Source organism: Schistocerca piceifrons, chromosome 6, assembly GCF_021461385.2.
Source record: "Schistocerca piceifrons isolate TAMUIC-IGC-003096 chromosome 6, iqSchPice1.1, whole genome shotgun sequence".
In the NCBI taxonomy this organism is placed as follows: domain Eukaryota; kingdom Metazoa; phylum Arthropoda; class Insecta; order Orthoptera; family Acrididae; genus Schistocerca; species Schistocerca piceifrons.
The window spans coordinates 150,321,743-150,339,397 of NC_060143.1; the positions used below are offsets into that span (position 1 = coordinate 150,321,743).

At 42.5% G+C, this 17,655-nt stretch overlaps 1 protein-coding gene across 1 annotated transcript in view; it reads left to right on the top strand.

Moving 5' to 3' along the window:
- LOC124802638 (autophagy-related protein 16-like) overlaps positions 1-17,185 on the top strand; it is a 101,165-nt gene extending 83,980 nt beyond the window's left edge. The window contains exon 8 of the mRNA XM_047263540.1: positions 15,708-17,185. Coding sequence (XP_047119496.1) covers positions 15,708-15,739 — 32 coding nt within the window. The 3' untranslated portion in view covers positions 15,740-17,185. The remainder of the gene's footprint in view (positions 1-15,707) is intronic.
- The last annotated feature ends 470 nt before the right edge of the window (positions 17,186-17,655 follow it).

Below are 17,655 nucleotides of genomic sequence, written 5' to 3' on the forward strand. Positions count from 1 at the left end.
GCACTCCAGCGACCAAACATTCTTCCTGCACAGGCAATGCAAGGGAGCCACAATTTGAATGGCATTAGGAATAAATAGGATGTAGTATGTGAGCTTCCCTAACACAGATTGCAGTTCCTGCACACTGTGTGGAGATGGAAAGTCACAGATAGGGCAAATGTGATTGCAGTTGGTGAACACTCTGGCTATTAATGACATATCTTAAGTACTTCAGTTTGTAAAGACACACACATTTGAGATTAGCTTCAGACAACACTTGAAACAGAATGCAAAGATTACTTATGCGTTCTTCAGGAGTGCAACCTGAGACGACAGTGCCATTCAAGCAAACAGGAACTTTTGCAGTCAGTTGCTCCAGAAAGTGGTGACATATGTCTGGTGCAGAGGCTCTGCTGAATGGTGGTCTCAAAAATTTGAAAAGATTGAGTGTTAATGACCAAGACTTCTTGTAACTACTCACCCAGATATATTTGTAAGTAAGTGTTGTGCAAATCAGTTTTGGAAAAGTAATGGCCAGCACCCAATTTATCCATCAGTTCTTTTGGACATGGCAAGTGATAACTGTCAGTGATTGAGGATTCACAGTTTACTTAAAATTGGAGCACAGCCAGAGTCTGCTGGATGGCTTCTTTACATTAACAAGAGGGGATGCCCATTGACTGGCAGTAATATGACCCCACAGTCTTGTAGGAAGTTCCTGAGACACTTGTTCTTAGAAAGTCTTGGGTACAGGATGAGCTCTAACAAAATGTGGCTGTGCATTGTCCTTCATTGTGACATGGGCAACAAAAGTATTGGCTTTGCCTAAACCCTCAGAAAACAAATCCTGAAATTCTGCACACAACTTCGCAACAGTCCCCCCGAGGATCAAAGGCAGAAATAGAAGTTAAATTGTCCTGAATGCTTAATTCAAACAAATTGAAAGAGTCAAGACCAAATATATTAGCACCATGTCAGGAAGAAAGCACTGTAAATGTCACTGCCTTTGTCAAATTTCATAAAGTTGCAGGAAGGCTACAAGCGCCTACTACAGGAATATCTTCACTGTTATATGTTTTCAGCATATGGCGCAATGTGCACAACTGAGGTTTGCCAAGAATTCATTATTGCTTCAGTTGAGCAAAGTCCTGAAGTGCCAGTGTCAAGTTGCAAATGGACTGATTGTCCAGTGGTAGTGAAAGACACAAAAAGTTTGTCGTCTTCACATAGCACTGAAAATGAATTGGGAACCTTTCCTGAATGGCTATGACACTGTTGTTTTCCACTAATGACACTGTGGGACTTTGAAAACACACGACACGGTGTTTGTGATTTAGACTTGCACGAAGGAGTAGCAAACAAGGGTGCCTTACACTTCTGTAAACACACAGACTGTACATGTCCTTGTTTGCTGCAAAAAAAAAGGGGGGGGGGGGGTTGCTTCACGTAAGGGGGCAAAATTGGCAGCCATTTGCTGTATTATGGTGAGGACACGACTTCACACAGTGTGCTGATCGCGACACGTTGTTACATGAGGGCTGTGGCTGTTGCTGCGGTTAGCGAGACGGTGGTGAGGCCTGCTTGTTTGTGGCTATCTACAGGATAAACAGGCACCACCTCAAAACTGTCTGCTGCACTTTTGCAGGAATCTCGACAGTCAAGTGTCTGTAAAGCGTGATGCAAGAAGTAGTATCGGTATTTAAGGATCTGTTCCCTAATTAGAGAGTCAATACAATGTGCCTGATGACGTTGCGAGCCTTATGATCACTGTAATATTGGCCGCAGTCACATTTGAATCTACACTGTCTAATAAGGCCAGGCAGTAAAGTCACACACTGATGGTATGTCTATCCTTGTTGCTTATGTAGCCTATAGAATTTGTAACAGGCAGCTGCCACTTGAACCTTGGCCTCATAATGCTTCATACGTGCCTGCATTAGTTCCTCATAGTCTACCAACTCAGGGCATGGCGTGGGAAATAGTTTGGCACAAAATGTATAAATAGTCTGTCCCACAGTGGTTAAGAAACAAGAATGTCAGTATCTTGTATGTGATGTGCTGTGATCTGCGTGAAGTTTGCGAGGTACTCTGTCAAGTCTTAATTTGCCTCATCAAACTCTTGAAATGGTGGCACATGTACATAGGCGGTGGCACTGCCATTGTGTTTGGCATCTGTGTGAAGTCATCTGCTCCATCCTGAAGTGATGAATCACTTCAAGCAGTTGCAGCATTTGTTAACTCTGAAACTGAATAAACTGAGTTAGATCAACTGCAGGTGATCCAGCAAGCAATTGCAGTGTTGTAGCCATTATTTACTAAGCAATGCCCAAAGACCAACAGCAAAAAGCAAAAATAGCACAGAGAAGGCAAGAAAAGGTTGCAAAAGCAGTGAGCACAGAACCTAGATCATAAAGTGCAAAAGCAAGGCAAACACTGCATACTCAGAAGACAGTGAATTGAGGAGAAGCAAAAAAAAGGCAGGGCAGCAAGAAAGTAACTATATTTAACTGTCACACATAGTTTCAATGACTCCTTGTCAGATGTTGTGTATGACTTTGTATTCCATGGTAAGGGGAGGTGGGCTACAGAGTGGTGTGGCAACTGTCATTGTAGGAATGCTGGACAGGAGCGAAAATGTTTGGTGAACAAGTAACACAGCAAACAGAAGATTTACTTAACTTTTATTTCTCCAAATGTACGAGACTCATTGCAAACGATGCCACAAGAAATAGAGTCAAGCTCGTATAATAGCAGCAACAATGGGACAAGGCTTTGTCCTGTAGCGAGGTGGCTTGAAGCGCGAGTTGGCTGAGCAGCTGCTGCCAACTGTTCTGTATTGCAGCAGCAGAGAGGGCTGGAAGTACAGGGATGCTGGAGGTGTGGCTCAGTGGACCCTTGCTGTTAGGTCTGCCAGATCCTGCGAGACTGTTATTGGCATTGAACAGAAACTTAGAATTCCATTACCAACATAATAACACCTGTGAGGTGGTATTGACATGTGATACTGCAGAATCAATGCCTTGTTTCTCTGGGTGAAACTAACTAATTCAACAGCTTTCTCAAAATAAATGAAACCCAGGCAAAGCAGTAAATCTTACTCGTTGCTCCATTCTACAATTTTGTTCATGATCTGCCATTGGTTAATTGTGCTATATCCACTTCATCAGCCAACTCTCTCTCTCTCTCTCTCTCTCTCTCTCTCTCTCTCTCTCTTTTTGCCTATTTAAAATCATTTTTTTTCTATCTGTTTTGTGGTAATTTCAATGTATGTCTAGTACATTATGAAAAGGAGACTAATAGGTCTGTAGTTCTTTCTTTCTTCCAATTTCCTTTTTTTTTTTTTTTGTATAGAGTAATTACAACATCGTTCCAATTTTGGGAGAATATTATTCTCTGCAAACATTCTGTTAACAATTTGCAAGCTACTTTTGAATGGATTATCTCCAGCTTTAATCATTTCTAATATATAAGTGGCACTCAAATGAAAATGAGGCAGATGGCAAAAAGTAAACAAACTGTTCATGCACCTCTTCATCCAAAACAAGTAGACTGCCACAAATTTTTTCTTCTGGGTTTGAAAAGATGGAAGTCATTTGGGGACCTATCAAGGCTGTATAGAGGATGTTTAAGGACTTCCCAGTGAAACTTTTGCAGCATAGCGAAACAACAGGCACGCCAGCTCCAGGAAAGTCACGATGGCCTTTTTGTTTGACTTCAAGGTGCTGCTGCTCACTGACTTTCTGGAACTCAGTGCTTGCCAACATGTTACAGAGGTTGTTTCACATATGTGTTAGAAGTTGTGCTGGGGAGGCCTTACATATCTTCCATACAGTCCCATTCTCTCCAGTGTGATTTCCATATTTTTGGAGCCCTGAAGAAAGACCTTTGTGGCTGTTGATTTGCTTCGAATGAACAGGTGCACACCTAGGTACAATCACAATTCCATAAGCAAAAGCAAACTTTTTCCATGAAGGCATTGACAGTCTTGGCTCATAGTGGGATAAATGTCTTACAATTAAGTCGGTTACTTTTGAGACGATGAACAGTTTACTTCCTTTTTTCCCCATATATCTTAGTTTCATTTAACTGCCCCTTATAATACATCTCCATGCGCCTTTCTTTTCTTTATACCTGGTATGGTTAAATACAAATTACCTGAAATTATATCTAGAATGTCATTCTCTTCATTATTGACTATCTGTGTTCCCAATTTCTCTTTGTAACTATGCAGAAATTTGAAGTAGTTTTGATCTATTGTACTCATTTCTCTGCAGTTTCAGTGGCTTTGCTGTCTGCCATTTTAACCGAGGATAAGCATTGTCTGCTCAACAAAAGTTTTAGTTTTTCCCTTATTGTACTGTTATTGTTTTTGTATCAATTATGAGGCAGTGTTTCTGGCCAGTACTTGTTTTCTGGAGTCAAAATGTGTTGTGCTGATGATGGACATAGCAATAGCATTATGCCCGTTGGTGTTACTACACATTTTGACTTCTGAAGGCAAGTACTGACCAACAGTTCTGTCTCATCATATTTTCATTGTATATTCTGAATTCTTTCTTAGACATTTCTGAATAATTTCGCTTACTTCAGATATTCCATCACTTCCTATTACCACTTGGTTGAACCTCTTTCCTTCTCTTTAACAACTGCCATGCTGTATTTGAGGTATTCTTTTCATAAGCCCTCCTTGTGCTTGCAACAAATTTTGCTATTTCCTTAATTAAATAATCACCCCTTTTGTCTCTGCTTATTTCAACTTCACTTTTTGGAGACATTCATTCCTCTGTTAATGTATGTTGAATGCCTTATTTCTTAAAGACTGTTTTTATCTTGTGTTACCTCAGTTGTCATAGAATGTTGGTAAAAGCTTAAAGAGGAAAGAGAGAGCAGGGTTTTTATTCATTTAACAAGGTTAAGTGCACTGTCAAATTTATTTGTTTATTGAAAAGAAATGTAACTAGATGTACCTTGTTGAGAACAGCCATTAGAGCGTACAGTGAAACAGGGTTGCCACAAGTTCTGGAAATCAGGGAATTTCAAATGTGTTAGGGAAATCAGGAAAATTTGGAAAAAAACTGGAAAAATCTCTTTTTTGTGTTGGTAGATGCAATCATTTGTTCACTGATATGTCGTGCATCATCATTGGCTGGGCGCAGCCGAGTCAGTCATGACTGCATGAGTTGTGCGTGAGTGATTGTGTGAATGTGTTTGCTCTCGTTTTCTGACAAAGACTGTGGCCAAAAATTTAGTTGTGAGAATGTGATTGTCTTTTCTATGTTCCTGTCTGCGGCTCAGTGATCATATTTACAGAGAATTACTACCTATCCTCATCAGTATTGATTCTCAGAGGAAAGTTGTCTGTTGCATGAATGGATCACTGCAGTCTCATTTCATCAACGTGGTGATGTGGAATGTGAATATGTGGCCACACAAGTGAACATCCATAACAGGCCAAAACCACAGGCCATTTCTGGGAGCAGGCCTGCCGATCTGAAGCCACTTGTTTGCCACTAATGTGCAGGCCCTGCCCATTGGATCTCTCACTGATCTGCCTGCAGGTCAGCTTTGTTTGTGTGCGGCATAACACAGCGGATTTTTGTAATTTATCCATGGACCAAGGACTGTGGTGCTTCTCAGCAGGCTGGGGCAGTGGGCGATGAATTTCAGGAATTGTAACTCTCGCACTGCAAGTACATTGTACAGTGTGGTGTTTTATAGACATTTTATGTATACTAGTGCATTTTGGAACTTTGAAAGTAGTTTATACATTACAAAGTATGGACAGTAAGAAGAAAACTGGCAGTCGTTGGCAGTTTGTACGCTATGTACTCAGGTATTTCTTCCCCCCCGGGGATCCACAACTCTTTTGTGGATACGTGTGTAGCGAGCACAGGACCCCGAGCTAATGTGGCCTTCCTTCTTTTCCGGGCTGCATACCCCCCCTTTCCGTATCCTTCGTCATCCCCCATCTTCGCCCCCCCCCCCCCCCCCCTCACCTCTGGCTCTTTCCTTCCCTTTCTCCCCCTCTGGGAGTATGGTTTGTGCCTACGTCCGGAGACGGACGCTTGTAAATGTACCGCACTCTTCGCCTTCCTTGCTTGTATGTCTTCATCTTTCTTCGTCCTTCTCTTTTCCTTACCTCTTCTCTTTACCTCTTCTCTTTACCCTTTTCTCCGCTGCGGCGTTTGAGACCCCTCTTCTTTCCTTTCCCTGTCTCTTTCTTCCTCCCTGTGCGTGTCTGAAGGCCGACCCACGCACTTCCATGCGTAGCCGGTGACGGGGTAACGCGTAATTCCCCGCCCCGGGTAGACAGGTAGGACACGTACGTACCCCCTGGTAACGGCCAGGCCCAGGGAGGGGTGATTACCCGAGCTGATACCTTCCGAAAGTGCCGATTGGTCCCTCCGTCCGTTTGTCGGGAGGTGTGACCTGAGGTGTGAACAATCACCTAAGGCGGGTGTGCCCTCGGTGAGGGCCCCCACGAGGAAGGAGCGCGCCATCGGAGATGCCGGATTCTTCCGCAATGGTTTCCTCACCTTCCACTATGTCTGCTCACAAACGTAAGTTCACTGAGTCTCAGCCACATACTGTTCTTCCATCGTTGCGACAGTTCCTTGTTTCTCGGTCTGACGAAGGTCACGACTTTTCCACGGTCAACCCTTTCATTATTCAGAAAGGTGTCGACGCAATTGCGGGTCCTGTAAAGTCTTGTTCCAGATTACGGAATGGCACCCTGTTGTTGGAAACACACAGTGCCCTCCAGCCTCAAAAATTGCTGCGTACTTCTCTGCTCCACACCTTCCCTGTCCGGGTGGAACCGCACCGTACCTTAAATTCCTCGCGTGGAGTCGTTTATACACGCTCCCTCGATGGATTGTCTGACAAAGAAATTCAGCACTACCTGTCTGACCAGGGCGTCACCGCTGTTCATCGGGTTATGGAAAGTGTTGACTCGAACATCATTCCAACCCGCACTGTCTTCTTGACATTTGACAAAGTTCAACTCCCATCAAAAATCAAAGCAGGCTATGAGATAATTTCCGTTCGCCCTTATGTCCCAAACCCCACGCGTTGCTATCGATGTCAGCGGTTCAATCACACCAGCCAGTCCTGTTCCAATCCGGCCAAATGTGTTACGTGTGGCAAGGATGCCCATGAGGGTGCTTGTCCACCTCCATCCCCTCGCTGCATCAACTGTATGGGTGACCACGCTGCTTCCTCTCGAGATTGCCCCGTTTTTAAGGACGAAAAACTCATCCAGGAAATAAGAGTGAAGGAAAAGGTGTCGACCTTTGCTGCTCGAAAGTTACTCGCCAGTCGACAGCCCACTGTGCCTCAGAAAGGAAAATACAGCGCTGTCCTTGCTTCTCCTCGGCCAACAAAGGAGGCGGCCACGCAGACTTGCGACCTCACCTTTAGTACCACGGTCGTCAGATCGGCCAGCGGAAAGATCGCCCGTTCAACCTCACCACTTTCGCATGCCCACTCAATGGCTCACCCTTCGTCGGCTTCTGCTAAATCTCGAGCCCAAAAGTCAGACGCCAAGTCTTCGAAAAAAGAGCATTCTCGTGAAGAGTTTTTCCGTACCGCAACTTCACAACCATCGGTTCCTCCTTCATCTAAACATCATACTTCCAAGAAGGCTACGAAGAAACACAGTTCCTCTCCTTCTCCGCCAAGGCGTGTCCCATCTACAGCACCACCTGGCGGAAATCGCCCTCGGCCGTCTTCTATGTCGCCGAGGCGCACTGCTGGTGGCCGGTCAACTGGCCGATCGTTGGTGGCTGGAGCTGCTCCTGACCAACCTATGGATCAGGATCTTCTGCCTTCGACTGAATGCCATTCCATGCTGTCGGTCGCAAGCTCTGAGCAGTCGTTGAGTTGACAGCACCCTTGGTCACGTTCCTCCATTTTCTGTTCACCCTATGTCCATTATCCACTGGAATATCCGCGGCATTCGAGCCAATCGGGATGAATTGTCGATCCTCTTACGATCCTACTCGCCGGTCATCTTCTGTCTTCAGGAAACAAAGCTGCGTCCCCATGACCGCTTTGTTCTCCCTCATTTTCAGTCCGTCCGATATGACCTCCCCTCTGTTGAAGGCACTCCAGCCCATGGAGGACTCATGATTCTGCTCCACGATACTCTCCATTATCACCAAATCCCCTTAAACAGTTCCTTCCAAGCTGTCGCCGTCCGTCTTTCCCTTTCTGGATATACATTCTCTCTTTGTACGGTATACATTCCATCGTCCACACCAATGGCACAAGCTGATCTCCTTCATCTTCTTGGTCAGCTTCCACTCCCCTATTTGCTGGTTGGGGACTTCAATGCCCACCACCCACTTTGGGGATCTCCACATCCTTGTCCACGTGGCTCACTATTGCTAGACGTCTTCCACCAAGCGGATCTAGTCTGCCTCAACACTGGGGTCCCCACATTTTTGTCTGCCTCCACAACAAATTTATCTTATTTGGACCTTGCGGTCGGTACTGTTCCGCTAGCTCGGCGCTTCGAATGGTTCGCCCTTGATGATACACACTCGAGTGACCACTTTCCATGTGTTCTTAGACTGCAGCCTCAACTGCCATATATGCGCTCGCGACGCTGGAAGTTTGCCCAAGCCGATTGGACACTTTTTTCGTCTCTAGCGACATTCGATGACCGTCGCTTTCCCAGCGTCGACGATGAGGTCACACATATTACCGACGTTATTCTCACAGCTGCGGAACGTTCAATACCACGCACCTCCGAATTGCCCCGGCGCCCCCCAGTTCCTTGGTGGAACGAGGCATGCCGTGACGCAATACGTGAGCGGCGACGTGCTCTTCGCATTTTCCGTCACCATCCAACTTTGGCAAACTGTATCCGATATAAGCAGCTCCGTGCGCGATGCCGTCGCGTCATCCGCGATAGCAAGAAGGCAAGCTGGAAATTCTTTATTAGCTCATTTAACACCTTCACTCCCTCCTCGGAAGTTTGGAGTCGGCTTCGACGGTTCTCAGGCGCGCCTAGTTTCTCCCCGGACTCTGGGCTCACTGTCGCGCATGATCCCTTAGTGGACCCCGTCGCAATTTCTAACTCATTGGGTCAGCACTTTGCTGAGATTTCGAGCTCTTCAAATTACCCGCCAACGTTTCTCCCGAAGAAACGTGCAGCGGAAGTGCGACATCTTGCTTTCTCCTCTCAAAATCGCGAAAGCTACAATACTGTTTTCTCCATGCGGGAACTCCAACATGCCCTCTCTTCTTCTCGCTCCTCTGCCCCAGGACCGGATGGTATCCATGTCCAAATGTTGCTGCATTTATCAACCCATAGCCTGCGTTACCTCCTTCGCCTTTACAATCGAATTTGGACCGACAGTACCTTTCCCAGGCGATGGCGGGAAGCTATTGTCGTTCCCATTCCGAAACCTGGAAAGGACAAACATCTCCCCTCTAGCTATCGCCCCATTTCTCTCACGAGTAGTGTCTGTAAGGTTTTGGAGCGTATGGTGAATTACCGTTTAGCTTGGTGGCTGGAATCCCGCAGTCTTTTAACACCAGCCCAATGCGGATTCCGAAAGCATCGTTCTGCCGTTGACCATCTTGTTGCTCTCTCCACTTATATCATGAACCATTTTCTCCGGAAACGCCAAACGGTAGCAATATTTTTTGATCTGGAGAGAGCATACGATACCTGTTGGAGGACAGGCATCCTCCGCACACTGTTCTCTTGGGGCTTTCGAGGCCGGCTGCCCCCTTTTCTTCGCGAATTTATGGCAGAGCGCACATTTAGGGTGCGGGTGAACACTACTCTCTCCCATACTTTCTCCCAAGAAAACGGGGTACCCCAGGGCTCCGTGCTGAGTGTTGTACTGTTTGCCATCGCCATTAATCCAATTATGGATTGTCTCCTTCCTGATGTCTCGGGCTCCCTCTTTGTGGACGATTTTGCGATCTACTACAGCTCTCAACGGACCAGCCTGCTTGAAAGACGTCTTCAAGGATGTCTCGATCGCCTCCACTCGTGGAGCATCGAAACCGGCTTCCGTTTCTCACCCAGTAAGACCGTTTGTGTTAATTTTTGGCGACGTAAGGAGTTTCTTCCGCGCTCCTTACATCTAGGTCCTGTCAACCTTCCGTTATCCGACGTCGCTAAATTCTTGGGTCTTATGTTTGACAGAAAACTGTGCTGGTCCTCCCACGTTTCCTATCTTTCGGCTCGCTGTCTACGTTCCCTTAACACCCTCCGTGTCCTGAATGGTACCTCCTGGGGAGCGGACCGAGTGGTCCTTCTCCGCCTCTATCGCACCTTAGTGCGCTCGAAATTGGATTATGGAAGCATCGTCTACTCCTCTGCTCGGCCGTCTATTCTTCGGCGTCTCGACTCTATCCACCACCGTGGATTACGTTTAGTGTCTGGAGCTTTTTACACCAGCCCTGTGGAAAGCCTTTATGCTGAGACTGCTGAACCTCCGCTGTCCCATCGGCGGGCAGTCCTTCTGAGTCGTTATGCTAGCCATCTGTCTTCCATGCCTGCTAATCCAGCCCATGACCTTTTTTTCGACGCCTCCTTTGATGTCGGGTATGCAGGCCGCTCCTCCTCCCTACTACCCCCGGGAGTCCGCTTCCGTCAACTGCTCCATTCTCTCTCCTTCCGCTTTCCTAAAACCTTCTTGACAACTTGGGGTACAGCGCCACCTTGGCTCCGTCCCCGGATCGACTTGCTCAGAGACCTATGTCAATTTCCCAAGGATGGTACCCCTACACTTGTCTACCGTCGGGCATTTGCTGCTGTATGTGCACAAATGACAGAAGCCACATTTATTTACACCGACGGCTCGAAAACATCGTTAGGTGTAGGGAGTGCCTATATTGTTGGCGACACCCCAAATCACTTTCGGCTTCCCGACCAGTGTTCGGTTTATACTGCGGAGCTTTACGCTGTTCTCCAGGCTGTCCACTACATCCGCCGCCATCAGCGGATACAGTACGTAATCTGCTCAGATTCTCTCAGCTCTCTCCTAAGTCTCCAAGCTCTTTACCCTGTGCACCCTCTGGTCCACCGGATTCAGGACTGTCTGCGCTTGCTCCACCTGGGGGGGCGTCTCAGTGGCGTTCCTCTGGCTCCCGGGACACGCTGGTATCTGTGGGAATGAGGCGGCCGATATAGCGGCCAAGGCTGCAGTCTCTCTTCCTCGGCCAGCTATTCAGTCTCTTCCGTTTACCGATCTACGGAGCGGTTTATGTCGCCAAGTTGCTCATTTATGGCATGCGCATTGGTCAACACTTCCCCATAATAAATTGCGGGAAGTGAAAGCCCTTCCTTGCGCTTGGACCTCTTCCTCCCGAACGCGTCGTCGGGAGGAGGTAATTTTAGCTAGACTCCGGATAGGGCACTGTCTTTTTAGCCATCGACATCTTTTAAGCGGTGATCCTCCCCCACTCTGTCCCCACTGCTCTCAGCTGTGGACGGTCAGACACCTTTTAATTGAATGCCCCTATTTTAATCCGTTACGCTCCCGTCTACAGCTATCGCCTGATCTATCGTTGATTTTAGCATATGACACGCGCTCAGCTGACCGCGTTCTACAGTTTATTAGTGACAGTGAAATGACGTCAGTCATTTGATTTTTTTTTTTTTTTTTTTTTTTTTTTTGGGACAACCAACCCCTTTCTATAGTGGATTTTTAAGCATTCCTTCTGCCTTTAGTTTCTCAAATTTTATGACTTTGTTCCCCTTGCTGCTGATTTTAAATTTCGTTTTTTCCCTGTTTCCTACGTCACGGGCTGGGCGCTAATGACCATAGAAGTTTTGCGCCCTAAAACCACAAAAAAAAAAAAAAAAAAAAAAAATCAGGTATTTCTTGAAAGAAAAAGCGCACAATACCTGTAAAATAATAGACATAACACAGAGGGTAATAACCAACAATAACGAACAAATCAGAAGCAACATTTTATTGGTGGTTGCCTATAGTGCTGGTTTACACAACTCTTCCCTGCCTTATACACTTCTTTCAAGAGGCTTACTTTTTTCTGAGGTTGTTTATGAAATCAGTGAAGGTATTTTAAATCTGTCTTGTGACTCTAACAAAATGCATATTTCTGTCACCAAATGTATTTAGTTTTATTGAAATAAAATAACATCAGTGGTTTTAATGAAACACACATACCATTTGGCTTGTTTTCTCCATCTAAAAACATTTCACTACCCTTGAGATGACAAAATTTGTTGGGGAAAAATGCTAAAACTTGTCTGGAAATCAGGGAAATATCAGGGAATTTCACTTGGGGAAACTTGTGGCACCCCTGTGCAAGCATCTGTTTTGATGTTAAATGAAAACAAACAATTACTGACAAAATAATATAAATGGATAAATGAAAAAGCTACTCACCAAGCAGTGGCAGAACGCACACATAAAAGGCGGTTGTAATTGGCAAGCTTTCGGAGCCAGTGCCTCCTTTCTCAGGTAGAAGGGCTGAAGGGGAAAGAAGAGGGTTGAAGGAAAAGGACAGGAGAGGTCTAGGAAAAGGGGTAGATTTTGGGACACGTATGGTAAGTCTCCCCCAACCCACGGTTCTGGGCAACTTTTTTGAAATCTAACCCTTTTCCTAGACCTCTCCATTACTATTCCTTCACCCTTTTTCTTTTCCCTTCACCCCTTCTGCCTGAAGAAGGCAGCACTGGCTCGGAAAACTTGCCGATTACTACTGTCTTTTATGCGTGTATTCTGCTGCTGCTTGGTGAGTAGATTTTTTTATCTTTTGATGTTCAGTATGACTCACTGGTAGACAAGCATGTAAAACTGGGAGAGTTAGGATCCTTACCGAAAAAAATTAATTTCTAAAGTAATATGTTTTTGTAATAAGGATTAAATAGTGCACACTATCTTTGTGCATGCATATTTTGCGTCTGATATTCGGAAGGCTCCTAATCTCTTACTGTGATGTCACGGGGTAATAGACTAGTAATGAAAAGTTGAAAATTTTGTTTCTGTTTGCCCTTGATAACAATTTTCTCTCTACACCAACTGGTACATGGTATTGTTGAATGCATCTTTCCTTCACAGCATAACATGCAAACTGTTTCTCTTCAAACTGGAACAAACAGTTTTGTATGCCACAGCTTCACTATTGTGTGAAATCCAGCTAATATCTTAATTATTGTTTGTGGTGTAGTAGATACAATTTTCAGTCTCTAGATTCTGCTACAGTTGTCATCTAACATTCTGTGTGAGAAAACTCAGAATGCAATTCATTTAAATAATTTTGGCTTTCTTGTTTAAATGTGGTCATTGTAATATGTGACCATGAACTGATGAAATTATTTTCGAAAGAACTCAAAACTGTTGGCAACTTCAAAAAATTATGATCTGAAAATTGTATGTGTCATGTTCTGCTGTAAACTACCCAATCTCTTGCATTGTGTCTTCCTCAAATGACACGTCATTGTTATCGTAGTAACATGTCATTCAGTGAAGGAGGAAACCATTTCAGATGCTCCAAGTTCAACTGTCATAAAGCCTTTTTGTTTTTGTCAGTAAGAAGTTGTGGAAAGTCTTTTGTGACTTACAAAGCTATATTCATGATGATGCATATACAATATTCACTCTATGGTGCATGTTAAGTGGTGGCTTGTACCACCTCTACATAAACAAATACAAAACTAGTATTCTCCCCCTCTCTTTCTCCCCCTGTCCCTCCCCCGTGACCGAGCAAAGTAGCGCAGTGGTTAGCACGCTGGACTCGCATTCGGGAGGATGATGGTTAAAACCCGCATCCGGCGATCCTGATCTAGATTTTCCGTGATTTTCCTAAAGTATTTCAGGCAGGTGCTGGTATGGTTCCTTTGACAGGGCACAGCCGACTTCCTTCCCCCATCCTTTCCTAATCCGATGGGACTGATGACCTTTCTCTTTGGTCCCTTCCTCCAAATCAGTCGATCAACCAGCCCTCCCCCTGTACCTCCCCCTCCCCTCCCCACCCCATCCCTCCCCTCCCCTGCACTTTGTTGACTTGTACAGAGTGCAGTAAGTGTACGAGTTGTGGTCATCAAACAATGCAAGGAACTGTTAGCAGTATGTTTAGCCACACTCATCAAATTTTGTGAATGAATTAATTCTCGTAATGCTGAGCATAGTCATTTTAACATTACAGGTTCAAAATAAATTAAAAACTGCACAAAACATAGAAACACTTATATTATACATTTGCTGTTTCATTTTTACATATAATGCATTCTTGTTAGGTATCCAGGGTATCCATTTTTTGTTGGATTTGTAATAATGTTGACAAAGTGGTCGTTAGAGATGAGAGTATGTAATGAACCATTACCCATTCTTACTTGTTTGTAGAGTGATTTAAGGAAACTGAGGAAAACATGACTCGGGATGCTTGGATCCATGTTCATACAGTACTTCTGTTACTATTGTGCTGGCTTGCTTTCTGTTTGACTTGTTATGTTGCATCCAGTGTGGTCTGCTATGGTCAGTTTAACGTCAGACTCAGGGTAATCTGGGAATGTTACAAATTAAAATTGCCCTCATGTAATTATATAAAATGATACATGTTAATTTAGTTCCCTACTGTAGTCTGTTTCTAAATTTACCACATATTTGCAATGCCTGTAAAATCTGCCCCAACAGTGTAATTAATATTTTTAGGAAATCTGCAATATAGTAGGCCTTTTCAAGTTTATGCTTTGTCTCTTAGAGAAGATACATAGCAGTTCTTCCATCACACGATCTCGTCCAGGTATTAGCATGACATTTTGTGTAAAATGTTTTAAGCAAGGGAGGGTTTCTACTTACAAGCACCTTAAGCAAGACTCACGTCCACACAAGTTAATAAACAGGACTGAAGCTTAAGCTTTCAGAAGCTCAAAACAATTTACTTTCAAAGAGAAGAGGAAAGATAGGAAATACAGAGAAAAGATATGAATTGTATACGCAGGAGGTGAGTAAAAAAATCTGTTTACCTCCCAAATTAGATGGGACAATAGGTACAAGTAAATGTTAAATTGTAATTATATGTTAAAAGTAGGATTTCATAATGAGAGACTGAGATTGACGAGAGGAGAATGACATTTCAAATCCCTTCCAACTATCCTGATGTAGATTTTCTGTGATTTCGCTAAACTGCTTGAGGCAAATGGTTCCTTTGAAAAGACATGACTGATTTCCTTCCCCATTCTCCTCTTATTGAGCTAATGCTTCATCTGGAATGACCTGCTTGTCAGTGTGATATTAAACTCTAATCTACCTTCCTGATAATGAAAGGCCAGCTGTCAGTTGATCAAAGATGGGACATACTTTAAGAAAAACTACTCAGTGCAAAGGGAAATAAAAATATAGGGAGGGAGCTGAGAGAAGTATGTAATATAAAAAATGGAGAGGGATGATTAAAGGGAGGAAAACATAATGTCAGAGAAAAGGGAATCATTTTTGCTGCTGTTTGTTTTCAGTTATTGAAGTATACCTACTCAGTCTCCCAATTTAAGATTTGGAAATTTTTTTTCTTCACTTCAACTCCTTCACATTGTATCCTTGATTCATTTTATGTAATTTTGTCTCCTATCTTGTATTAACACTTTTTTATGATTTTGATTTGGAATTAGATTATTACTTTTCAACAAACAGGAAATGTTTAGAAGATTTTTCCTGTGGTTATATGTCTTTAACTTTATATTTGTATTACTTTTGCTGCTGATACTTTTTATGAACTGAGTTTAAACTGTATTCTTTCAGGCTCATCAACTGTTCGAGAACAGGAGTTATAATATCTGTTCACTTTCATCGCACATATACATATCTGGTCATCTGTGGGTCTAAGTTTTTGCATATAATTTTTCCTATAGAAAGAGAAATTAATTTTACTATATGTGGGATGTGGAAAAAAGGATTCATGTGCCAGAAGTTTGATTGATTTTGAATATCACATTTATTAATATAAATTTTGTATGTTCGGTTATTGGTTATCAGGTAATTTGTAAGCCTGTAATCTGTTGCAAAAAGAAATGACAATGCTGAGGAGAACTTTTTTTTTACTATTTATTTATTTATTTCTAATTTACAAAGCTTGAGAGACTTAAAAGCTGAGCACTTTCCTCTCGGCAGATACATGACATAAAAATTAGATCACTCACGTTATAATTAGGCTGCTTAGTGTATTTAACATGTCCTCTTGTGTGTAAATAAAGCAAAGTTTTTTTCTTAATTGAAATGTGGTATTAGTTATGTTTATCAAAAATACTGTTTGTTCATGAACTTTGTTGTTGGGCTGTTTGGGTAAATGTGTGTGATGTTACTGTGCTTTTGCCTTTCTGTGTTTATGTGGTAGGGGGAATGTACTACTGGAACATTATGAATCATATGGAAAGCATTTCATGACATGTCTCTTCAATTGGAAGTTTGGTGATTTGTCTCGAAATTGTCTTTGTCTTCCATATGTCAGAATGCAATCACTCCAGTTGTGAAAATAATTATTTTCTATTGTTGTAAGTATTTTTTTAAATTTTTGTAATATACATACTAATGGAGTTCCTGTGTCAACTAACTATGTTCGTGTATTTCATAAAAAACTAAAAAGTTTGCGTGACAAAGAAAACATATTTTTGTACCAGCTATGAATATTTTTAAGAATAAAGCTTTTACGGCAATTTAGAATTGTAATGGTAATTTATATGAGTGTTTCCTGTGGCACTTTTCAACTCTGAAGTATTGCGTAATTACTGTATTGTAATTAGATTTCCTAGAGGTTTACAATGTGGTTGTCAAAATTAATTATAAGTAATAATTTCCCACAAGTGTAATTCCTGCATATAATATGATTATATTTTGGAATATGCATTATTGAGTCATTTTATTTCAAACATATTGAATTCATTATTGCTAAAAATTGTAATGTTCTGTACCGTTCAGAACAAAAAATTATGTTACTTTTAATTTCTCCATTACTCCAAAGTAATTATTTTTGAAACAAATTTCATACTATTGTTATGTAATAGAGGTGAAAGTGAACAGATTATTTTATTTGTGTGGGCCATTTATTGTTCTAACAACTGTTACTCGACCGGTAATTGTGAGCCTGAAATGTATAGTCATTGAAAAAAATTCTGTTCATTTCAGTAAAGAGTTAAAATAATTTTTGTCACAATAGAAATGGAATTCTGGCTAAAATGTAAAGTAAATTCTGTCACAAACTGACTTTTAAATGTTCAAATTGGATTAGTGAAAAAATATGCATCAGCTGTAATTTTTATTTTGTTGTTTTGATTACTTATTTATTTTATTTTCTTGGTAAATTTTGGTAAAGTCTTTGTTAGTATTTGAGCATTTGTTCATAGACTTCTGAAGTCTCTAGCTTCCACAGGAAAGAATCCCTTTGTATTTGAATCCATATGGGAGAAATTGTTTGTCGAATTGTTACTGTCATCAGCTAGTTCGAACATACGTTATGATAATGTTAACTATTTTTTATAATGCCCATCAAATGGAACACAACCTTGTTTAATTGTGTAAACACAAACTCAATTCAGTTACAACCATATAATGATAGAAAAAAATGTATGTTTAGTTCCCATGAAACAACAAATGAATAGCTATTCTCCAAATTTAGAAATGTTGTTCAGAATCTTGGGTGCTTCTGCGTAGGAACATAGAGCAGAAGATTAAACTGTATTTCATAGTGATAAAA